Source organism: Bombus affinis, chromosome 9 (assembly GCF_024516045.1).
Source record: "Bombus affinis isolate iyBomAffi1 chromosome 9, iyBomAffi1.2, whole genome shotgun sequence".
In the NCBI taxonomy this organism is placed as follows: Eukaryota; Metazoa; Arthropoda; class Insecta; order Hymenoptera; family Apidae; genus Bombus; species Bombus affinis.
The window spans coordinates 8,440,119-8,465,147 of record NC_066352.1 but is presented as its reverse complement, the minus strand read 5'-3'; the positions used below and the strand labels follow the sequence as shown (position 1 = coordinate 8,465,147).

The window sequence follows — 25,029 nt, the reverse complement described above, 5'->3', positions numbered from 1 at the left end:
GCCGTTTAGCCTCGGGACCCGTGGAGGAGTTGCTTACTGAAGACGCCGGCCTCTTCACAGAATCGGAGAGCACTGTCATTTCGCCTGTGAACTGGTCCTCGGTCTTGATATCGCTTGTGAGTGCTATCCGTAGGACGCGCTGGTCCTGTGAACCTATATGAAGGAGCACGGCAGCGTTGACTATCTCGTCCTTGGTACACCTTTCCCACCTCGCCATCAGGAAGGAACGTAAACGGCTGCTGTAATCTCCCAGGGTTTCACCCTCCAGTCGTGCTCCATTTTTCATCTTCCATAGCGCCGTGGCAGCTGTTTCTTTCCCACCAAAGCGTGTAAGGAAACGGTCTTTAAACTTTGGCCAAGAGGAAATTTGAGTAGCAGGTACTTGTGTAAGCCACTGCGCTGCCGAGCTTTCTAGAGCGGCACTCAAGGCACAAAGTAGCGCACTGCCTTGCAAAGGTTTTTCTTCCATGATCACGTCGACAGTCGCACACCATGCGGCTGGGTCGGAGCCCAAGCTTCCGGGGTTAAAACGTGGTAGCGAAAATTTTTCAAGTTCCACCCCATCTTTCTTTGTTAGTGTATGAAATACGTCACGCATGAAATCCATTTGCTGTTTCATCGTTGTTAACAAGTCCTTGTATCCCACTTCTGATGTCGGATTGAAGTCAGGATTAAGGAGATGGGCGTTTAATGAATTTTCATTAGAATTAGCCATTGTCGTGATACAACGAAGAGTTTATTAGCACAGACTTATTAACAAGATTAAGCACTCGTAGCACTAGTGATAATGACCTTAGGTTCAAACGAATCCGCGGTCACGGGATGATAAACGTATGTTATCGCACAGTTCAAGTCTAACTCTTTGTTAACTAGACGTGAGGTATTCACTGGTTGTAAGATAGTACTGTCACTCGTCAATGAGATCACACGAAAGAATGACTCTCCGTCTCGACGATGCCGTCGAGGAAAACTATAATGGGTGGGTCTAAGGACATGAGATCCTCGGATTCGTCAAAGAAAGCTTTCGTTCCAAAGGTGAGGGAAATTAGCGCTGTTGCTAATTGGTCGATCTCCATATCGGCGTTTTGAAAGAGATGCTGGCCGCCCTTGAGGGGAGGTTGTTGACGGGGGGTGTAACGTAAATCACATCAGAGACCAGGACACACACACACACCTCGGGCAGGATGGTGTCCCGGTCGGCATACTTCAAACCCGATGGACCGACGAGAGAAACACATGGCGACCTTGGCGACAATGTATATTGGCGGAGTACCTGAGGATTCATTTATGGCCTAACGGTCCTTCCACCAAATGTTCCAGAAGCGTCGCAACGGTCACGTACGCCTACGGGGTAGTGGGGATAATGAGAGAACAGATGACCGAAAGTAAAAAGATTGGAAGACGCTCACTCTCGTACAGTCACGGCTAGAGCTCGGAAGTGTCTTATACTTGTATAGACGAAGTAAAAAAATAAAGTTTTCTTCTTCTTATAAAATTTCTCTTTATTTTTACGTGACAGGGGCATCGTTCGTGGAAGATAGGTTTCTCCTATCTTCCCGTAGTTGCAACGAAGACTGCTTGTCTATATGAAGGACTTTGCTTGACTAAATCTTAAGATTTATTGTGGGTCCTCACGTTAGCTAAACATATACTGCGGAGGTATGTTGACATCTGGAGATCATCTTACCCGGAGTATAGAATCTGCGTGTGGCGAGCCACGGGACAGAAACCATTGAAATATTTACTGCCGCGTGTCGCTACGACTATTTCTTTTAAGGAGAGGTATAGAGTTACTCTGTGCCTTTGTTAGATAAAACGTTCATCCCTTTGACCGCAGCTACGTTCGGCGACTGATTGTCGCCTCGAGCCCAAGCTCATGATCATAAATCTCAAACAATCGGAGTGACATTTGTTTAATCTAAGTTACAACGTTATGGTATTCCCGAATCCAAGGAGGGGTTCCGGTGTTATATATATATATGTCGGAGATGGAGAGACACCGGAGCCTTCCGTTGAAACCGGGGAAAAACCCCTAATATTGTAGTTTGGATTTCACCATAGCCGTAGTTAAACAATCACCGTCCTTCAGCCCGATTGTAATTGCCTGCAATCTATGAGAATGAGTTTGGGTTCGAGGTGATAACCAGTCACCGAACGTAGCCGCGGTCAAGGGACGAACGTTTTTCTAACAAAGTCATGAAAAAGTCTATAGCCCTCCATAAAAGGAAATAGTTGTAACGGCACTTGACAGTAAGCATACTAACGGTTTCTGTCTCATGGCTCATCATAAGCAGACCCTATTTTATGGGTAGGTCGATTGCCGGTTGTCGAGACATATTCGCAAAACATCGACCCGTCATAAACCTTAAACCTTGATTAACGAAAATAGGCAAACAGTCTTTTCCGTGAAGGACACTTCCAAAGACTGACTAATTAACAACAACGGCAATTTCCCTCACTCTCTGAACGAAGACTTGTCTCCACGAATATAAAAGACCTGGTGTCGCTAGAGAGTGGGGCAGTTTTTCCTAGACAGTGTCATCGTGAGAGCTTCGAGTACGATTTCATCGACTAAGATATCATTTCGATAGAGTGCTTACTTCGCGGGCTAACTGAGAGTACCACCTAGGCGTTGCCTACAAGTAAAGAATAAAAGAGTCCCGTGGACTGCGGATTCGTTTCGAACCTAAGGTCATTATCACTAGTGCTACGAGTGCCTAATCTTGTTGATAAGCCTGTGCTAGTAAACTCTTTATTGTATCACGGCAATGGCTAATTGTAATGAGAACTCATCAAACGCCCCTCTCCATAATCCTGACCCTAACCCGACATATATGTCGGAGATGGAAAAACACCGGAACCTCTCCTTGGATTCTCGGGAATACCGTAATGTCGTAATTTAGATTAAACAAATGTCACCCCGATTGTTCGAGATTTATGATAGTGAGCTTGGGCTCGAGGCGACAACCAGTCGCCGAACGTAGCCGCGGTCAAGGGATGAACGTTTTATCTAACAAAGGCACAGAGTAACTCTATACCTCTCCTTAAAAGAAATAGTCGTAGCGACACGCGGCAGTAAATGTTTCAATGGTTTCTGTCCCGTGGCTCGCCACACGCAGATTCTATACTCCGGGTAAGATGATCTCCAGATGTCAACATATCTCCGCCGTATATGTTTAGCTAACGTGAGGACCCGCAATAAATCTTAAGATTTAGTCAAGCAAAGTCCTTCATATAGACAAGCAGTCTTTGTTGTAACTACGGGAAGATAGGAGAAACCTATCTTCCACGAACGATGCCCCCCGTCAACAACCTCCCCTCAAGGGCGGCCAGCATCTCTTTCAAAACGCCGATATGGAGATCGACCAATTAGCAACAGCGCTAATTTCCCTCACCTTTGGAACGAAAGCTTTCTTTGACGAATCCGAGGATCTCATGTCCTTAGACCCACCCATTATAGTTTTCCTCAACGGCATCGTCGAGACGGAGAGTTACTCTCCGGTACGATCTCGACGACGATTCAAGTAACTCTCGGATACGTAGTGATTGCCCCATGCATTAACATAGAGTACAACTTTGACGCTAAAGAAGAGTAGAGTTCGTCATCCCGTTGACCGTGGATTCGTTATTGAGCCTAGGATCATCGTCATTAGCTTCTCGAGTATCAAATTATCGCGATTACTTGTCCAATTCCATCATGGTCATGTTTGCACTGGTAAATATCTCCTCTACTGCATAATGAGCACGTCTAGTGTCAATAGGGATTCGTTTTACGCCCTTAACCCTAACTCTAATCGTAACGCCAACCCGACATATATATATATATATATATATATATCAGTGTTTATACTGTGTAGGATTGTGGACAGGGGGAATAAATGGGGCATTAAATAGATATACATTAAATATATAACGGGTGCCATTATCCTATAGTTCTGTAGGCTAAGCAAGAGGGTGCACGGACCACATTTGGTTTGCACGTCGTGCTGCTTCGTTACACCTGCTCAAAGATCCTCAGCTTTTCAATGTGTACTTGCGATACTGACTACTCTATTCTGAAAACGAATGTTTATTGTACCGGAATTAATACAGTATTTATAAGGGTTTTAAACGATAAAGGAGTTTATAAGGTAATTTTAGGAATTAAAAGAGCATTTTATTTAGACTATGACTTCTTTCGTTTGTACAATGTGGCACAGGAACTATATAATCAAATTTCTGGTTCGTATACTGAAATAATGTAAAACTTGTCGACTACAGTTGATTTATTAGATCTAAAATGACTAATTATAAGGTAACTGTACATAAAATCCATACTAACTTATACTTTATATAATAGAACTTAAGAAATGCATTTATACATGAGGTAGTTATTTTTGCCTTTGATTTGTAGTTTGCACAATACTTTGAAATATATCCAAATAATATGAAGTAACTTATTTGTAAAATAAAATAGGATTATAAAAAAAAAGGAAAGTATGAACAAAAATGCAAAAATTGAAACTCCCCGTCGGGGAATCGAACCCCGGTCTCCCGCGTGACAGGCGGGGATACTGACCACTGTACTAACGAGGATTTTTACGTCTCGCGTGCTTATTTTTCGAAAATATGGAACGTAACTTAGTATGCGTATTTTATTTAGTTACTTATTAATAATATGTAACGTAGTTTTCTTTTTAACAATCATTCGTACGGCCGACATCTTTTTATGTCACGCCAGTGCGAGTCTAACTAGTCAAACTATTGTTCACACAGTTTATGTCAATTCTATAAAGAATTGCTTTTTCGTCTGCTTGTTTCGTAATGTGATACGTATTGTCTTTGGTGTAAATGTAACCTTAACTGTCTAAATAGATGAAAGTTCCTGGTAGAATATATCTAGTGAACCATGCTCATTATTGTAAATTTTTTATTGCTTATTATATTTGTATTATGTGTGATTTTTTTATATATATTGTAATTATAGATACTATATTTATCGTATGTAATCTAATGTAAAATTAATGTTTAGTAAAATTTAATTTAACATACAATGCATTTACAGTTTTTGAGCGTCTTCATTGATGACTTTATGGAGCATATTCCTTCTCTGCGCCCTGTGGAATCATTCGATCCCTTTAATTCACGACATAGTGTAGTAATCCTTACAATTATAGTAGTCCTTACAATTATTTTACTAGAAAAATCTTTCACCTTCTTCTCTTCTGTGATCAGATTTATTTAAAGTCAATCCAATGTCTGGTTTCTTGTCATTGTCGTTATCCCTAAAATTTCTACTATCTTTTTCCAAACAATTTCAAGTCGCTGTTTAATTATATATATATATATATATATATATATATATATATATATATATATATTATTACTCGTATACATACGTACTTATTTTTACTGGTCACACGCAGCATATTTGTAAGTTCTTATTGTAATTGTTCGAAAGTGAAATTTTTTGCATTGCACATCGACTCTTAAAATCACCAATATGCAATTTACAATTTATATAATTTGTTATATAAAAAAAATCTTACTTATCACCAAATTAAAATATAAAAAGAATATTCAGTTTTCAGAATATCATAGAAAATTAAATATTATGCTATTTAAAAGACCTATGATCTATAATTGTATCTTCAGTATAAATTGAAATAATAATTTTACGCTAGTTCCGAATAAAAAATAATAGCAATTTTATTTTCAGATATGGGTACAATTACTAGTTACAACCGAACACCACAACTACCATGTATTTCATCGATCTTGATGTACGCACAGTGTCAAAATATTTTAACAAACAAGCAATTACGCATGAATTTGAATTCTATATCGATCAAATTGGAACAGTTATCGAATTTCCCGGCCAATATAGTGATTGAAAACGGTTTCAAGTGGATATATATGAAAATTCTTTTCGTAGATCGTACGATTGTCACACCATGCTATATTCCAAATAGAATCATGTATTTCGAATTTGTTAAGTGTTTCCTCTGTGAAGAATTTCAACCGAAAGAATTGGTTAAATTTCTTACAACAAAATTTCTTACTGTCCAGGTAATTAGAATCTTGTATATATGTATAATGAGCGAAATAATTTAAGAACGTATCAACTTTTGTAATTAGGTAATTGGCGTACGAATTATTGAACCCTCAATTTCTGGCCGACCTGACTATGATAAATCGGTATCAAAATCATCTAAGGCTGTTACGAAAGAGGAATTTTTACTAGGAATTGCTAAATTTGATATATCTGATCTTTTGAGAGGATTTTGGGAAGTAAAATTGACGAATGACTTGATTCATCCTTGCAACATATTTGCTGGCAATATTGACTATATAGATGATGAGAGAAAGAAAATTTCGTGGAAGAATTCACCTCTTACCTCAGATACTTTTACATCGTACAGTACATCGATAAAAATTAAAATTCGTCCAACGTGTGATTTGCGAATAATTCAAAAGAAGATCATTCGACATGAAAATATATTCAATCGAATATTTTTCAATTTGAACGATTTAAAATTGGCTAATGATATTTTGAAAGATGTATCTCTTCATAATTCCAACTTACTGACCATTTACGAATCTTCAATAGAAAACAATAATTTAAAAGTAAAATTTTGAAGTATAATTGTAATTTGATTTTTTTACCACTCTTTATATATTTTTCTGTTGTCATACATACTTATCAGTTTTAGTTAGTTGATATCGTTTTTTGATGTTATTTATGATACAGACACAGGGTATGTTGAAGCATATTTTAACGGGTTTCGCTATAGAAAATTGTGAAAAATCCTACATTTTTCTGGAAGGTTTGTCAAACGGTTACTTGTTAAACATTTGGGAAAAGGTGAAGAAACTCCCAATTCAACATAAATGCATTTATTATAATAGCAGTTATGTATTTTTTACACGACTTTATGAAGACTTCATACTTTTAGGCGGAATTATTCATATTATATTGAGGTAAACTAAAAAAAATTAACGTATGCTTGTTTATAAAATTATTTCGGAAGTTTTATGTTACTTTCGTATTTGATTATCTTTTTTTAATTTACTTTTCATTCAGAATTTGTATGAGGTAATACATCAATTTTCACTACATTATATTAAACACGTTTATTTTGTTTAAAGCGAATCCTTAGAAATGCAACTTCGTAAGTGCATTTTATATATTGGTAAAACGAAAGCAACAATTCAGTCAAATGTTATAAGGAAATTAGGATTGATGAATCTATCATTAACGATGAAATCTTTACATCAAACACATCTATTCCCAGAACCAGATGATGTAACAGCTTTTATTAATGATATTCGAAAAATATATTCCACAAAATACATTCGTAAAAATATGGTATAAATTACTAATAATTATAACAATTATGAATGTAGGATTTAAAATTTGAAATTTGAATTGTTGTGGTAACAAAACAGCACAAATATTTATTAAAATATCAATGCAAATATCTATTTAATCTATTTAGGAAAAAGGAACAGAAATTGTATTATAGGATGAATATGAAATATTGCTCGAAATTATTTTTGATTACGATTTGTAATTATGAACGTATATAGGTATATATTTAAATAAATGTATTCAACAGCACATTACTATAGTTATGATTATGCCGGTTAACTAATAACAATGGAATCGTTTTTGTTATGTTAATACATAATTTTCTTTTTGTCATAATGATTTAACAATAAATATGAAAAATTAAATTCTAAACGTTATACAATTATGTTAATATTATGTGATTTTAAAACAAATTGCATCAGATATCCCGTATTGATTGCTATTGAAATATGTATGTAACACGCAGAGTACAAATTCTACAGCTGTTAATATATCAGTCATGTTAAATAACAATTCAATTTGTATTTAAATACTTTTATAATATTTATCTTATTCAGAAAATTTAAACATAAAATTACATGAGTCTTGCAAATCAACCTTTAAGGTACTGTAAAACACGTGTTCTCTTTAATAAATAACCTATATGTACTTTTGGTTCAATTAACAAATATTAAAACGAAATTTTTCGGATAAGCAATTAACTCTGTATTGTGTTAAAATTAGTTATCATATATTTTTATAAATAAAATTAACAAACATTTTTACTTTTAGATCATGCTCGTCCAAAAAGGAATTCAGAAAATTGATGTATACAGATAATAATTAAAGTTTACATTTTATATTGCACATAGATTTATCAGTTTTCTTATATTAGAAGCAGAAATTTTAATACTTTATTTCACTTAATTTCAAAAATTTACCTTTCACAAAGGTATACTAGTTTTTACTAATAACATTGAAAATAACAATTTCATGAATTAAAAAAAAAATATTTTCTTAATCTGTTATTTTAACAATCTTTTACGTATTTGTTACTAGTTTACAATACAAACATTCAGTATTAAATATTGTTAGAAATATAAAAATTTTTCGGTAATATTTTACCTATATAAATATTAAATTGGAGCAAAATATAATTCATTATATATATGATAGATTGATATTAATTTTTTAACACATATATGCATATTATTCTTAATATTTTGCTTATTACACTTGTTTCATATAGGTAAAATGGTTTCTCAAATATTTGATGAATCTTCAAAAGGAATGCAGTTAGTTAATTCAGATGATGAATCTCAGACACATATACAAGTTGGTGGTACTAATAAAATACAAATGAAAAAACAACTTGGCCTTTTAGAAGGAGTTGCAATTATTTTAGGAATTATATGTGGTTCAGGTATGAATTTATTGTGATTTATATATTATAGTACGTTCCAAATGTCTAATAATTTTCTAAAATTAATTTCTTGCATCTTTGCCTAATTTGTAGTTACAAAACTTTACAAACTATAACTATAAATTTTTAATAGAATTAATTATTCTGCTCGTAGGTATTTTCATTTCTCCAAAAGGTGTAATCATAGAAGTAGGAAGCGTTGGAGTTTCTTTAATTGTTTGGGTTTTATGCGGTTTACTTTCCATGGTGGGAGCATTATGCTATGCTGAATTGGGTACTTGCATACCTCGTAGTGGTGGAGATTATGCTTATATTTATGAGGCTTTTGGTGATTTACCTGCTTTTCTATATTTATGGGCTGCTAACTTAATTTTTGTGTAAGTTACATGCATAAAATTTTGTCAGTGTTATTTATTGCCACAGGGGGAGTGGAGAAGAAATAATGTCATTTCTGTAATTTCAGACCAACTACAAATGCTATCATGGGATTAACTTTTGCTGAATATGTTTTAAAACCATTTTTTCCCAATTGTTCTATTCCAGATAATAGCGTACGTCTACTGGCAGCAGTTACTATTTGTAAGATGTTTTTTTTGCACATAAAATGCAGCTATTTTTTTCTTCAGTCATATATTATTCATTTATACTATAGGCTTTTTGCTAAATTTTTAATTCTAATTTTATTTAATTATTCATAGATATTTGTAGCTCCGTATCATCATTATCTTTGCTCAAAGAATATTGTTTCTACAATATTTTTATTAAACAATATGATTGATTTACCATTTCTATAATTTCAATGTTTTAACAGGTTTACTTACATTCGCAAATTGTTATGATGTTAAAGAAACATCTAAAATGCAAAATGTATTCATATTTGCTAAAGTTGGTGCATTAATAATTATAATTATTGCTGGGTTGGTTTGGATGATGTTAGGTAAGTATAATTTTAATATATGGCTAGATATTAGTATTATTAAATCTTCAAAAAGAAACTAAACAGAATATAAATTTTTTTATTATAGACTCAATTTAAATAACTTTGCTCTTCTTAAAATTCTTCTTTTAATAATCAACTATATGTACATATTAATAATTTGTTTCAGGACATACAGAAAATTTTGAAAATGTCTTTGAAAATACAATCACGGATCCTAGCAAAATCGCAGTTGCCTTTTGTTCTGGTATATTTTCATATTCTGGATGGAATTACTTAAATTTTATGACTGAAGAATTGAAAGATCCTTATGTGTATGTAGTATAAAGTAACATAAGATCATTTTTTTTTTTCAATAGTAAATAAATAATTTTATTTTACAGGAATTTACCACGAGCTATATACATATCACTACCTTTAGTTACTTTCATTTATGTATTGGCAAATGTAGCTTATTTATCAGTTTTAACACCAACTGCGATGATTGCCTCTCATGCAATTGCTGTGGTTAGTATTATTTTCTATATGGTGATTTTATTCAAAAGATGTATAATTTAACTATTGAGACAAATTTTTGTTAGACTTTTGGAGATCAACTTCTTGGTGTAATGGCATGGACAATACCTGTAATGGTAGCTATATGTGCATTTGGAGGATTAAGTGTTCATATTATGACATCATCTCGAATGTGTTTTGTTGGTGCCAGGAACGGACATTTTCCTTCAATGTTAAGTCATATTAATATTTCGAGATTTACACCTACACCTGCCTTAGTTTTTCTTGTATGTATATATATGAAATATATATTGTATTACATATTCCAAATTAATGTTCATTGAAATATAAATATTTCCTTTTTTATTTTTAGTGTATATTATCTTTAGTAATGCTGTGCACAAGTGATATTTTTGTATTGATTACATACTGCAGCATAGTCGAATCATTTTTTATAATGTTATCAGTATCTGGTGTTTTATGGCTTCGTTATAAACAGCCTAATATGAGTCGACCCATTAAAGTAAGTAATTAGATATTAGGTCATCCAAAAAGTTTCTTTCGTTTTATAAAGAAATAATGGATGAACAACATTTTTCGTTTTATATTATTTTATCAAATTACGTATGACCCATTTTGTTCTATCATAATAAAGATCACAACGTTCGACAGATTAGGATTCATGTTTGTATAAAGATGCGTTGTTGTAAAAGGCGTGTCTGTAAAAGAAAGACACTTTTCAGACAACCTAATAGATAGATATTACTTCAAATTCTCCGGAAATATTTTGATTAAAATTATAAATATATTTTTTTAGATGCCTTTATGGATTCCTATCACGTTTGTATGCATATGTGCATTTTTAGTATTTTTTCCTTCCTACCAAAGACCATACGAAGTTGGAATAGGTGCCTTAATAACTTTATCTGGAATTCCAGCTTATTTTATTGGTGTTAGATGGAAAAATAAGCCACTATGGTTTCAACGACTTATTCGTACGTAATATCCATATAATATATTTATCATGTCATAAATCTTCCACAGACACATTTTTAATTATAATGTAATGTTAACTTTCTTGCATTTCAATAATTTTATGACATTTGCTTTTACAGTTGAAATTACTTATATCATTCAAAAATTATTCATATCTGCCACTGAGGAACGGGATCATTGATTTACATAGTACGAATATTAAAACAATTTGGTGTTGCATTGAATTTTGACATTTTGCTTTAATATACATGGTACTAATTTACATATTGCTAACACCACATAACTGTGTTCTTGGTAAACAAAAGTTTATAATGTATATGTAAGATAAACGCGAAATTGCTCTCTAGAGTGTAAGATTAATTATTTATGTGTGTTATTTACATTGTATAACTGACAATTATTATTTATTTTGAGAAAATCTTAACCACTTTAATTTCTTACATGTAGAATGATAGTTTTGGTTCTCTAATAATCGCATAGCATTATATGCGAATATTGCTACAAAATATATCTAGGAGTGATGATCTATTTTTCTAAGTATTAATATGCATATTTTTTAATCTTTATTTAATAAATTAAAAAAATAAACATTATTTATCTGAGTTAATCATTAAATTTAAATAATTGTGTTGAAGATATTAAGCATATTATTATTATACTGTAATGTATAGCAATGTAAACATACATGTTAAGATTTTATTAAATAATTTTAAAATAATAATAATATGATATTTTTCAATACTTTCAAAGTAAAATATGATATATAATGATATTAATCGTAGCTTCCATGATACAGATAATCCATAATAAAAAGTTTGATCAAAGTTTTTATAGTATTGTGATAAAATTATTTCAAAAATAAATTATATAAATAAAAACTGATATTATTTGTAATTGGAATTAGTAAAAAAAATAATATGACAAAATTTTCTGTCTGTTAGACAAGGACAAAATTTCAACTCATTCAAATACATATATTCTAATTTTGTATCTTCTGTCATTTATCTGTTTAAATATTCATTAAATACATGAAATAACAACTTATTAGTAAATAATATACATTCATGCACATTCATTTTCTATTACATACATTAATGAAACTGGTATTTTTGCTGTCTTGTAATGAGCTTTAAGTACATTGTTGTTTATTATATTTATTTACATAATCAAAAAATTCATATAAGCAACATCTTAGTAGAATATGCTTCCTTTGTTTAACAGTGATTTAAAATTTAAATAATACCAGATGTCTGTACAGAACAAAATTTATACACACATTGTATAAAAAAATTGAAAAATTGGTAAATTTTTGAGATGTAAATAATGGAATGTTATACATATTTCTATTTTTTCTATGTAATCTATAATTTCACAACAGCCATTACATACAGATATTAACAAATACCAAAGAGGTTGTCAAATCTTTTTTATACACAGATTAATGTATATCTTCTGGATTAAACATTCCCTGTAAAGTAAAATTAGAATATCTAATTAATTGGTAACTTTAAAGTAGGTATGATAAGTGGTTTATATGGATATTATTTTTAACATAAAACAAAATTTTTGTAATAAAATACTATTTATAGATATTGATGATCAAATATATAATTACAAAGTTATAGCAAATTGATAGTTTCTCTTTAAATAAATTTACTTTATGTATAATGTTAATATACATATATTTTTTCACAATATTAATATAAAAATAAAATATTAAAATCGTCATCCATAATTATATACAGTGTATGAAGAATTGGTAAAAAATAAATAAATGTGATGATTATTTTTATACTAATAATTATAAGTACTACAATCTTACCTTAGCACGCCTTAAAATAGAATCCTTACTGGCATCATATGGATGGTCTTTACTTGGAATTTCTAATACTGAAGGTATAGGTTGTGTGTGGCTATCAATTACATGACGAATCATTTCAGCAACCTTAAAAATACATTATCAAAGATATATCAATATAATCATATTATTTAATAATAATTTACTAATAAATATGACTTTAGTTGAATATTATATACAATAAAATTTTAATTCTATTAATTACAAAGCATAGATAATCTTATTGATAAATTGTATTTATTAAAACTTTATTTTTCAAAGAATATTTTTCCTTATTTTTTATTTTATATATATAAAGAATATATAAAAATATTACTCTTATTTACATTATTAAAATACACCATATTTATTTTTTAGAATCTTATTGTTATTTTAAGGATAAATATGATACTTACATTTTGATTGATAAGTATAATATCAATATCATCTCGTTTAATGAAACGTTTAAACGTATCTTCTATGTCACTTACAGCTGTATCTGGAAAGAAATATGTAAATGCTACAGATTTAAGAAACTTTTAAATAATAATAATTCGTTTGATAAACATTTTAATACAAAGTATAGAATATTTGAGTACAATATTTGAATACAAGCACAGAAAAATATAGACTTCCATATTTGATTTTTTTTTTTTTTTAATTGAAATTTGGTAACATACATACTTTTATCTACGACCATAAAATTAGGTTGTCGATGTTTATTAATTTCACCAACCCCGCCCAAAAGAAATCCAACACAAGTATCCTAAAAATGAAACTTTTATATATATACTTCGGATATGAAATAAACTTAAATATACATTTCAAATACCTCGTCTCCGATCACAGCAAGAAGTTTTCCTTTCCCCGCTGAATGTAAAGCCATTATTATTTATAAATGAAGAATAACAGAGCAAATTTAAAAGAATAATTGTTAATTTAACAAATCCTGACGATACATCAGCTGACAAGTCACACCTACGTGCTTAAGCTATGTACTAGAATATCACGTGTCAAACTTGTCCAATCGAAATAGTATAGTAAATAGAAGGGAGGGAGGAGATAAGTACTGATCAACTTTAAAAACAGCAAATTCTGAAATAGGCTGGCATTTGGCATACTATATACCTACATATGTACGTATCAGTGTAGCCAGATATCCATCATCCCTTTATCTCTTTCCTACATTATCGATCGAAAAAGGATGTAAATGTAATACACGATAGTAGATAGTATGCACTGGAAGATAATTTCAAAACGTGCAAACTGTATAAGATACTGTTTTACATATATCAAACCTTTCTACTTATCAAATTAAGTTTTTAGTAAAATGGTTCTTTTTACCATTTCATTCACTAGCGTACGAGGATAAATGCATATAAATTTATTAAAATGAAATTAGAAGAATATATTGATAAAAAATTCAACCGAAACATATGACAACTTTAGTTAGATAGTTTCTCTATGCGTGCAACGCGTAATGTCTAGGGTTATGTTTCTATATGTGTTAGAGCACACATTAGTGCTATGTGTATTTGATACTAATTATATATGTAAATTGAAAGACGGGAAATTGTATTAAATTGTATAGTTTTATGCATTGTTTTTCGTTGTATTAAATATGTAGAAGTACGAAAACAAGTTATCATTAAAGACATTTCTACAAAACTCGATATACGGTTCCACGATTATTATTACTAATTATGTTATTTAGGTTATTATGTTATGGAACTTATAAAGTCGTTAAATAGTTGTGTATTTTCGTTATTGAACACAACGATAAATATGGAAACTCATAATATATATATCAGTTTGTGTTAAATGTAAAAAGGAGTGTGCTGGCTAATTATCGTTTGCTGTTAATAAAATCTCTAACTTGTAAGTCATGATTATTACAATGAGCATAACCCTAAGTAAATACCTGTATTGATAATTTAGACGTGTTTTCTTATGCATGAAATGATCTCTATAATATTTGATCCTTAATTAAGTAGCATAAATATATTTTTTAATATGTATTTTCAATTTTGTATTTTAGGAATTACATTTTCTTAACATATGTACTTGTTAGCTGAGATAGTATAATTACCATTTAATATATAAAACGGTAAAAAAAATGTCATTTGTGAATGATGTTAATATCTACAAAAAAATGGTTTCTCAAGAGATCATACAAAAACCATGTACTATAAATGAAACTTCAGCAGAATTTATGGTTCTACCCAAATGTGAACACTCGGAAGAAACATTGGTAACAAAATAATTAATATTTCAACAAATATACATCTTATATTATTACATATTCTTTGTCTATTTTATACTTTGTATATTTTTATATACTTTTCTACATACTACATCTTATATATATATCTTATATATTTTCAATTTATTTTATTATTAATTATCAATATTATGTATAGATTGTTGGTGAGGAAATAATTGTAGATGAAAACATAGATATTAATCAAATATCAGAGGAAGTTATTTGTAAACAGAAAGATACTTCTGAATATTTTGAAGAAAGCATGAATGCAACAATGTCTGTTGAATATGCGGAAGATGCTATGTCATTATCTGGAGAAAATACATCTAGGCAAAAGTGGCTTTCAAATGATGTCAATAAGGAAGAATTGTTGGTAAATATTAAATGTTTTTTTATGATAATTTTTATGATAAAAGATCAGAATACATTGAAGTGATAAAAGCGAAATAATGAAATTGGTAAATTCTTCTTTTATTTTAGTATGTTTTGTTAATTAATATGATGTGATAGCTTTCAGAATCAGAGGAAAGTGAAGCAGAAACATATAATAAAGTAATAGTTGATGATCAAGATGGAGATGAAGAAACAATAGCCACATTTGTAACTGCCGCTGGTCAACAATTAGCATTATATGCGGTTGAAGATTCAGATGAAATTTTTGCTGTAGCAGTTTATGATGAATCTGGTGAACCACCAACAAATTTTCAATTTCTCATGAAGTATGTATATTTATGCATATATTATATATCAGATACAGTTAATAACAGATGTAATTCAATAATTACATGTGAAAATAATAAAATGATCATATTTACAGATCAGATGTTGAAAGATTAATAGGCGAAGGCGCAGTTAGAACTGTTAAAAAACCAACACAGATAAAAAGGCAATTACTGACTACTGAGTCACCAATATTTTTTCCTAAAAGTGAACCAATAAATGATATATCAATGGATAATGAAAATAAAATCATGTCAAATGAAAATGAAAGGATACAAGAAAAAGAATATATATTGGAAGAAAATTCAAATTTAATGAAACATTCTAATTTAAATTTAGGTACAAAACGAGTTTCTAACATTATATATGCAACAAATGAAAAACAACCAGATGTAACATATTTAATGATGGATGATTGTTCTGCAAATATGGGTATGTATTTAAAACTGGTAATTATTAAATAATATCTTGATATAACGAAATTTCAGATATTATAAAAATATCTCAATTTTTTACAGATAATTCTGAAGAATATCAGGAAGATGATAAAAGTGATAGTGAATTTGTAGAACAATCAACTGTGCAATACATCTTATTCGAAGGTGATCAATCTGATTCTGAACTAACATTCGATGAAATTCACAAAACTCTTCAAAATTTGAAAGCAAATGCAGCAAAAAAGCAAATGAATAAAAAGATCATTAACAGAGATCAAAATAACTTTGGAAATCTCAAAGAAACGGAATATGAAACTTCAGTGTACCAAAATTCTAATGTGTCTAATAAGATGTCTAATAGTTTAACAAAGAGAAAATTCAATCTGTTAGATAGTCAACAGGAATTATTGGAGACATTAGCAAATTCATCAGCAGATTTAATGCCAAGTAGTACAAATTTAGATATATCGAATGGTTCAATTGAATATACATCACCCGAGTCGTCACAAATACAGTACAAAACTAAGCGATCCCGGAAACAACAATTAATTTCTGTAAATCGCGAAGATTCCGAAATTATTATACAACCAGCATCTCTTGTAACTGAAGAAGACAATAATGTTAGAAAAAGAGTAAGACGAAATAAAAGAGTAGCTCATTCTAGATATCGTCAAAGAAATACCGACTCGAAAAGAATGAAAAAGGTCAAGCGAAAAGAAGTTGAAATTATTGAAATTGATATTGATGAAGAAGAAAGTATCCTGCAGTCAGAGCGGGATGTTGTTGAAATAACTATAGATGATAGTAAAGATAAATATTCTAGCGATAAAGAAAATGAAATTATAATGGTTGGGGATTCCGATGACGAATCACAACAATCGAATTCAAAAGCAATTTTATTACAATGTCAACATTGTTTAAGAAATTTTAGACAACAAAGAGCTCTAGAAACTCATTTGCGAGTTTGTTCGAAATCACCCTCTAATACAATACGATTTAATGAACAGAAATTGAAACATGCAAATGGAACGACTGAAGATACTGTTAAAAAACAATACGCTTGTAAAATATGTCAACAAAAATTCGATGTAGTGGTAGCATTAGCCCGTCATGTACGTTCAGAACATTCTCAAAGAAAAAAACGTAGATTTAGTAAATTATCAGTTGAACGACCATCTATAGAAATTAAAGAAAAGAAGGAACACATTGAGCCAAAAAAACAGACTATAATTAAAAAGATTAAAAGAAAAAGAAATCAAAGACCAAAATGCACCTGGGAGGTAAAAAAATTAAGTTGTTCTGATTGTGGAAGGTGGTTTCCCAGTGCTGCTTTATTAAGAGCACATTGTTTACAACATGGAACAAAAAAATCTGGTATGTTATTTTTAATAATTATTTTATTGATATATGTATAATAATTCATTATAAGAACATTAAATAACTGAAAAATATTTATTACAGAACAACAAATACGCAGATGTCAGATATGTAAGAAATTAATTAGATCTAGATTACTTTTTGTACAACATTTGAAGAAACATAGAAATTTACAAAAAAATATAAAATCCGTACCAAATATTCAAAAGAAGCTACACACAACTAGGTCAGTAACAAGTAAAATTACTACGCTCAGAAAACGGGGACGTTCACGAAAACTTTGATCTCTTCAAATATCAACACGTGAAATTTGTAGAAATTGGTGATATATGACAGATACTGTTAATATTTCTTCTAATGTGAAATATGTATAATAATATGTTCATACTTCCAATAAAAGTTGGAAATATTTATATGTTCATTGAAGAAATATCTTACAATTACATTAGATACCTAGTTAAATGTATATATCATTTAGATATACCATGTATATTATGTATAATTTAACTATATACTATACATTTGCAGCTTAACTTTTACATTGACTAAAAGATTGATTTTACCTAGTTTTTTTGATCGCGCAACTCTTTAAGAAACATCAAGTGCCGAAAATTAATTAAATTTAAGCAAAATGTGAAAACATATATTATTATATGAATAAAATGCTTAAACTAAATTACATAGGTCAGTTTTTCTTAACAAATTTAACTAAGAATGATTTATCATATTTAAACAATATTATTGATTACTGTAAATAAAATGATTGTATTGAAAGTATATATATTTAATTTTATTTGGATCATAGACTCGAATAGAGTAAACATGTTTATGCATTTTTTTAACCTTAAGAAAAGCAGAATACCAAAGTTTGAGTGTTTATTTTGATTACAGGTGAATGAAACGCGTGAGATTTTTTTATAAAATTAATGTCATAAAGTAATATACATATAAATGTTCATATACACTACTACCCGCTTAATGTTCGTTGGTTGGGTTCGCGTGGCGAATATTATCTAGAAAGGTGTATCCCAGGAATTGCTTTTTTCAGCACGTTCAGCTCAGTTTGCATTGGGAGCGAGAGTGAGATATATTTACAGCAAATGAACATACTCGCTTTGGAGAAGCAGTCCTAAGAATTGATGAAGGTGATTATAAAAACATTAATCGAGGTAAAAGTACGAATATAAGAATATGTCCAAAATATGGCAAAAAAAGCATACATTAAGTAGGAATAATTATAATACAAAGATAACCGATGAGTATGGGAGGAATTTAGCTTCACAAATTATCACCTCTAGTGATCAAACGATCGAACTATATCCACAGTTCTTCCTATAATGTTTTTGACGAGAGAAATGTGCGTATGCATAACAAGAGGGGAAAATGTATGTTAGTACCGGATCGTACGGAACTAACCAAAAATACGCGCCATCACGAACTCTTATCACCGATGAGTTAATGCTCTTATAGGTTTTGATTGTCATTTTCAATTTTTGTATGAGAGGAGTTGTTTTAAATCTATCGATCAATTAACGGAATGAAATTATTATAAAATTATACATTTTATAAACGATTACACAAATTGTTATACAGAAAATTATAAACTCATTGTAGAATTATACAATTCTTATAAACTTATAGATTGAATTGAATAAAATAATTTTATTTTGCAAATGAATAAAATACTCAAATCCTATCCAATAAGTTCGCAAAAATTTAACGAACAAGTTATAAAAAATAACGAAGAGTTTGAGAAAATTGGTAAGTTTTGATAAATATTAAGAGAATAATACAACATAAAAAGTATTTCGAATCTTTTCAAATTCTTGAAAACAGGTCATTTTCTGTGGACATATGAGAATAAAAAATTTATCGGCTAAAATAGCAATTTTGTATCAGAAGAACATGGTAATAGGAAGTGGCACAATTCGAAAATAACATCACATTCCAGAAATTTCTCAGATTATATTTTCGGGTTCTCAAAAAAATATTTTGTCAAAATCTCGATTTTATAACAAGAGAATATAATATTATAAGAGGTAACACTATTTCAATAATACTTGGAATTTGACATCACATCTCGGAATTTTCGAAAACTATTTCGCGGTCGTTTGTTATACTATTCCTCTTAAAATTCCACGCGTTCTTAAATATTTGCCGATTGCATTTTTTGATTTTTTGTTTTTATGGAATTGGATAGTGACAAGAACAAACAACAAAATTGTAAAATATTGTTAAACTACGGTCTGATTTATTGAAACTATTTCTAAATACATTCATATAATTATCTTGCAACAAATAATCTCATTTTTTTATTGTACTGTCTAATCATTTCTAATAATCGTTATTGCCAGTTGCTGCTGTCTGCTTGTAGTATTCTTATTGTTATTTTCACAGTACAAAGGAAAGGAATTTATTACTAATATTTCATTAAGTTTTCAAGTAATTTTTATATTTTTTTATCCTTACCCTTCGCTGATCGTCAATACGAATTTCCTTTCTCGTCGCACATAATGATTTTGAAACAAATAAAAATATCGAATATATTTTATAAAATATACAAAAATTATTGAATAATACTTTTCGAAGTGAATACGACCAACTAGCCTCTTATAAATATTTTTACAATAGAGTAAAAAATGCAAAAGATACTTCTTGAATATTGTTTTATTTGTCTACCGTCTGTATGTTATACAATTTTTTTATTTCCTCAGAAATGGGAACCGGAGCTCCTGACATTAAATCTCGACCTGTAGTAGTTTTTGGAAATGCTATCACATTTTTTATATTTTTTGTGTTACAGAGCAAACATATTAAACGGTCCAATCCTAAAAATCCAACTTATTTGTTATGATACTCCATTGTCACATATAGTTAATATTTGAATTAAAAATAAAATACCTATAGCAATTCCACCATGAGGTGGAGCACCAGATTCTAAAGCATCAAGTATATGCATTAAGTGTGTTTCATCTATATTTAGCATCTTAAATAGTTGTTTTTGTAATTTTGAGTCATGGATTCGTATTGATCCTCCTGCGATTTCGAAACCATTCATAACCAAATCATAATGCAATCCTCTAACCTATAAAAGTATTTCACTTATTAAAATACTATTGAGCTTATTAATTAATTAACATGGGTACCTTCAGTGGATTGTTCATAAGATATTGCATATCATCTGGATGAGGTTGCGTGAATGGATGATGCATAGTTTCTAATGAATTTGTTTCAGTATTAAACGAAAATAAAGGGAAATCAGTGATCCATAAAAATTCATTCCTATTAGTACAAATTTCTTGACCTTTACTTTCTAAGAACTTTGTAAATTCAAGACGTACTTTTCCTAATAGTGATTGCTGTAATTTTAAGTTTGATATTAATATATATAAATGCTTGATGTTAATGTATCATTAATAAATGTAGAAAATATAATTAGCAGATTAATATTTACCGTGTGTACTTTTTCTCCACAAGCTAAAAACAGTACATCTCCTTCTTTTAAATTTAACTTTTGTTGTACATTTCCATCAATAATATTTGTTATTACTGGCGATTTGTTAGGTATCTTTGTTTGTATTAATTTCACAGAAGGGAAATAAGTACATTGTAGCTCAGATATAGTATCTTTGATAGATTTTGTAAGAAAACCCTAGGGTATACAAAACATGTTATAAATATAAAAATACCAAAAATCAAGGAAAATATAAATAACTTGTAAACATACATGTTTTTGGGAAAAAACTAGAGCATAAACTTCACGGTGTTCATTTTGTTCCATTTTTAAACTCTGTTCTAATACCGAATGATCAATTAATTCCGTCAGTCTACAAAGCTGAAATATTAATACTATTTTCGAAATTATTCTTCGAATTTGAATTAGAAGCATATTTAAATCTTACTTGTTGTGGTATTCGTAAATCTGGTTTGTCTGTACCATATAATTCCATTGCATCCTCATATTTCATGTGTTTAAAAGGAATAATTAATTCTTCTGATTCTTGAGGCCAAGAATATGCTAATAAGTTTTCAATTAACATCATTATTCCTTCACAATCAACGAATGACATTTCAATATCCAGCTGTGTAATAACATATCTATGAGTACTAAATAATTTTATAAAGGATATATATCTACAAGTCAAAAATTATACCTGTGTAAATTCAGGTTGTCTATCATGTCTAGGTTTTTCATCCCTGTAACATCTCGCAACTTGAAAATATCTATCAAAGCCACCAACCATTAATAATTGTTTGAATTGTTGGGGACTCTGTACTAATGAATAAAATTGGCCTAAGAGTTTTGTTGGAACTATAAATTCATGTGCTCCCTGTGTTAAAAAAAAAGAAGGTTTAAACATCTTGGCCATAATGTTTTTAGTACCATTCTGGTATACATACTTCAGGAGTATTTTTAAATAATGTTGGAGTTTCAATATCCACAAAATCGCATTCTTTAATTAGGTATTCTCTCATCTTCATTATCACTTCTGAACGTAATCTTAAATTCTTTTGTAATTCAGGATATCTTAATGATATGTATCTATACTTCATTTGTACATTTTCATTTGCCTTATTATAGTCTCTAATAATAAATGGAATATTTGAATTTGCCATGTTTAAAACTTTTAAGGATTTTACTTCTACTTCAATATCTCCAGTTCCCATACACTTATTCTCTTGACCCTCTAGTCTTTTTAATACTCTACCTTCTATGCTCAATATACTTTCAAAGGTCAAATTCCTAGCCATTTCTTGTAAGTCCTTTCTCTAGCATAACAGATAGTTTGTTTTTAATATCGATATATATACATATAGTATACTTTATTGGAATTTATATCCTTTAACTCACATGTTCAGGTATAATGAATTGAGTAGAACCATAAGAATCTCTCAATATCAAAAATTTGTTAATTCTTAAAAATTCTAACCACCCACATAATTGAACATTCTCTCCTACATTTTGTAGTCTTAATTCACCACATGTATGAGATCTTGAAACAAATTTATTAACTGGTTGCACATTTTCTTTTATTCTTTGTTGTTTACCAGCTAAATTATGTGTATAAGTTATACACATTAAAGAATGTTTTGTCATAAGCTAAACAATTTTATATTAAAATATTTATAAATATTTTCATTTTTGTATAAATTAAAATATATTCTATGAACTTAATAAATATTTGCACTCACTTTTTGATAACATAGACGATTCATAAATAAAAAGTTAAAAAATGACATTTTTGATACAATACAATTACGAAGCATTCTTATAATAAACAAAAATATGCGGTTTATAAATATATATTGTAATGAAAAATATTTATATCGATATATCTAAATCACACTTTAGGTTTAAAAAAAACTTTTTCTGCGTTATTTTCATTGTTACATATTCATATAAATACTAGTTTTTGTTGTTTTATATTTGAAAATTAATTATTGAATATACATAGTTTTCATAAAAATACTGTGCCTTTTGCGTCTATCAGAAGAAAGTTCACGGGACAAGAGGAGCAGATAGTAAGATAGCCTACGAAATACATGAAACATAAAGAGTTAAAGATTTACAGGCAGTATCTGCTAGATCACAGCGCTCTATGGCTAGCGACAGTAGCGTAGCAAATATTGAGTTAGTGAGTAGCGAATGACCGATTTGTAAAGGGTACCTTATGATTTACGTCATTAAAAGCTTTATATCCTACACCTATATGACTGTGTTTCTGATAGGCTCAATACAATTACTTATTTATACATATATATAAAATAAACACACTTGTTTCACACCTACAATCTAATAAAATCATAGCAATGTGCGACGATGAGCAAAAGAGGAAAGTATCTACTTATTCGTAGGATAGGTTAAAAGGAATAGGTAGTAGGAAGTCTAGTAGAAAGAAAGTTGAAGGACTAATTTGAAAGATATAATTATAAAAGTTCACAAATTAATACCCTTAATTAGTTTCTTTTACTGTTAAAAATTTATTCGATCTATGGATATGTGGCAACCTCCAGCGTGATTAGAAATAACCAATTTGTCTTTGCACTATTTGTTTAGCCATTTTTCCCTAGAAACATTATTTTCATCATCAATCAGTGTTTGGATATATTAAGACAATTATAATAAAGTCTGTAGTTACGTTTTCAAGCAATATTTTAATTAAATATAAAAATGAATAATCCTAAGGAAAGAAAAGCTACAGCAGCAAAAACTGTAAAGCAAAAGAATAATGAAAGTAAAGCAACAAGTAGCAAGATGACAACAGTAAACCAACAAAAAGTGAAATCAAATAAACTGTGGACTAATGATGATAAAAAAATATTGTTAGAAGGTTTAAAAAAATATGGGACCGAAAATGTTGAAGCTATATCACAAATGTTGCCAAACATGTCTTTTGAAGATATCAGATGGAAAATTACTGAATATTCTGAAATGGCAGAATATTTATATGAACATGAACTAATAAACAACTGGATGAATTGTGGAATGTTTGAACCTGGGGATAGTCTTATCCCAGAAGCATTATTATTTATACATTTATTTGAAAAGCATCCATCCCCTTCAGAAGCAGAAGGTTTTGATTTCAGGTATATATGAATAGTTTTATTTATTGATAATAAGTTATTGACTATTTTATAACAGTTTATATATAATACTAATAAACTCTGTTTATTGATAATTGTATGTAATTATTGTAGAGCAATATATAATTTTCTTTATCGCTCAAGCCTGGGACCAGTATCATATTTTGATCTATCACCAAAAGATAGAGATTTACTATGTATTTTGTTATCAAGACTAGAACGCAAGATATGGCCAAAATGTGAGAAAGATATCTGGGAATATGTTGGTAATACTTACAATAAAAGACATATTAAAAAAGTATATCCAGGAAAAAGGGTCCCAGGTCAACTTTTATAATATAGTTATAGTTTTTTTATACATTCATGTGTAATGATAATATTTAATAAATATTAATAATGTGGAGGTGCTTAAAATTTGGATACATTTTCTGCTGTGATAGAAAAAGATTTTCTTTATTTATATATAACATAAACAAGTACAAATTTTTATCCAATAGAGTAAATTGATTTATTTTATGTGACAGAAATCTATTGTCTTAAAAATGTATTAAAGATTACCTCATGTAAGTTATATATATAGAATAAAATAAATGTTTATTTTAAGAGATATTATTTTCTATTGTAAATAA

General features: G+C 29.7%; 5 protein-coding genes, 1 long non-coding RNA gene and 1 other non-coding gene across 15 annotated transcripts; 3 read left to right on the top strand and 4 right to left on the bottom strand.

Annotated features, from left to right (window-relative positions):
• Window positions 1-4,503: 4,503 nt before the first annotated feature.
• On the bottom strand, window positions 4,504-4,575 carry Trnad-guc (transfer RNA aspartic acid (anticodon GUC)). Its single transcript has one exon. It is a non-coding gene; the product is annotated as a tRNA-Asp (tRNA).
• Window positions 4,576-7,784: 3,209 nt separating this feature from the next.
• LOC126920013 (Y+L amino acid transporter 2) lies at window positions 7,785-11,774 on the top strand. 4 transcript variants are annotated; one of them, XM_050729846.1, is made up of 12 exons: window positions 7,785-7,955; window positions 8,123-8,282; window positions 8,580-8,753; window positions 8,908-9,130; window positions 9,217-9,332; window positions 9,565-9,690; window positions 9,860-10,004; window positions 10,074-10,197; window positions 10,272-10,472; window positions 10,559-10,708; window positions 11,003-11,180; window positions 11,301-11,774. In XM_050729846.1, the coding sequence occupies exons 3-12, from the start codon at window positions 8,585-8,587 to the stop codon at window positions 11,360-11,362; spliced, it is 1,494 nt and encodes a 497-aa protein (XP_050585803.1). In that variant the 5' UTR covers window positions 7,785-7,955; window positions 8,123-8,282; window positions 8,580-8,584; the 3' UTR covers window positions 11,363-11,774. The 4 variants fall into 4 exon arrangements, with proteins under 4 accessions (XP_050585803.1, XP_050585801.1, XP_050585800.1 ...); XM_050729843.1 differs by lacking the exon at window positions 7,785-7,955 and adding an exon at window positions 7,965-8,056; XM_050729844.1 differs by lacking the exon at window positions 8,123-8,282.
• A 545-nt stretch (window positions 11,775-12,319) lies between these two features.
• On the bottom strand, window positions 12,320-14,251 carry LOC126920029 (V-type proton ATPase subunit F). 2 transcript variants are annotated; one of them, XM_050729890.1, is made up of 6 exons: window positions 14,151-14,251; window positions 13,851-13,910; window positions 13,703-13,784; window positions 13,435-13,517; window positions 13,004-13,126; window positions 12,320-12,649 (listed from the first exon to the last, which is right to left on the bottom strand). In XM_050729890.1, the coding sequence occupies exons 2-6, from the start codon at window positions 13,902-13,904 to the stop codon at window positions 12,620-12,622; spliced, it is 372 nt and encodes a 123-aa protein (XP_050585847.1). In that variant the 5' UTR covers window positions 13,905-13,910; window positions 14,151-14,251; the 3' UTR covers window positions 12,320-12,619. The 2 variants fall into 2 exon arrangements, with proteins under 2 accessions (XP_050585847.1, XP_050585846.1); XM_050729889.1 differs by lacking the exon at window positions 14,151-14,251 and adding an exon at window positions 14,001-14,142.
• LOC126920001 (uncharacterized) lies at window positions 14,070-20,410 on the top strand. Of its 4 annotated transcripts, none has more exons than XM_050729794.1 (9): window positions 14,070-14,154; window positions 14,733-14,896; window positions 15,057-15,269; window positions 15,439-15,654; window positions 15,792-16,000; window positions 16,099-16,433; window positions 16,520-17,812; window positions 17,900-18,041; window positions 18,344-18,491. In XM_050729794.1, the coding sequence occupies exons 3-9, from the start codon at window positions 15,135-15,137 to the stop codon at window positions 18,405-18,407; spliced, it is 2,394 nt and encodes a 797-aa protein (XP_050585751.1). In that variant the 5' UTR covers window positions 14,070-14,154; window positions 14,733-14,896; window positions 15,057-15,134; the 3' UTR covers window positions 18,408-18,491. The 4 variants fall into 4 exon arrangements, 3 of the variants coding, with proteins under 3 accessions (XP_050585751.1, XP_050585750.1, XP_050585752.1); XR_007711860.1 differs by lacking the exons at window positions 14,070-14,154; window positions 18,344-18,491 and adding exons at window positions 18,707-19,576; window positions 19,652-20,410 and having other exon boundaries at window positions 14,310-14,896; XM_050729793.1 differs by lacking the exon at window positions 14,070-14,154 and adding an exon at window positions 14,310-14,647.
• Window positions 18,591-19,203, bottom strand: LOC126920032 (uncharacterized). The gene is made up of 2 exons (XR_007711868.1): window positions 19,108-19,203; window positions 18,591-18,944 (listed from the first exon to the last, which is right to left on the bottom strand). It is a non-coding gene; the product is annotated as an uncharacterized LOC126920032 (long non-coding RNA).
• Window positions 20,411-20,464: 54 nt separating the features above from the next.
• LOC126920008 (aspartate--tRNA ligase, mitochondrial) lies at window positions 20,465-23,367 on the bottom strand. 2 transcript variants are annotated; one of them, XM_050729817.1, is made up of 10 exons: window positions 23,009-23,367; window positions 22,668-22,916; window positions 22,217-22,585; window positions 21,970-22,146; window positions 21,718-21,897; window positions 21,543-21,650; window positions 21,270-21,467; window positions 20,962-21,174; window positions 20,717-20,900; window positions 20,465-20,643 (listed from the first exon to the last, which is right to left on the bottom strand). In XM_050729817.1, the coding sequence occupies exons 1-10, from the start codon at window positions 23,081-23,083 to the stop codon at window positions 20,483-20,485; spliced, it is 1,914 nt and encodes a 637-aa protein (XP_050585774.1). In that variant the 5' UTR covers window positions 23,084-23,367; the 3' UTR covers window positions 20,465-20,482. The 2 variants fall into 2 exon arrangements, with proteins under 2 accessions (XP_050585774.1, XP_050585775.1); XM_050729818.1 differs by having other exon boundaries at window positions 22,668-22,809; window positions 23,009-23,234.
• Window positions 23,368-23,469: 102 nt separating this feature from the next.
• LOC126920027 (uncharacterized) lies at window positions 23,470-25,007 on the top strand. The gene is made up of 2 exons (XM_050729887.1): window positions 23,470-24,403; window positions 24,515-25,007. Exons 1-2 carry the CDS (start codon window positions 23,988-23,990, stop codon window positions 24,735-24,737), a joined length of 639 nt encoding a protein of 212 aa, XP_050585844.1. The 5' UTR covers window positions 23,470-23,987; the 3' UTR covers window positions 24,738-25,007.
• Window positions 25,008-25,029: the final 22 nt, after the last annotated feature.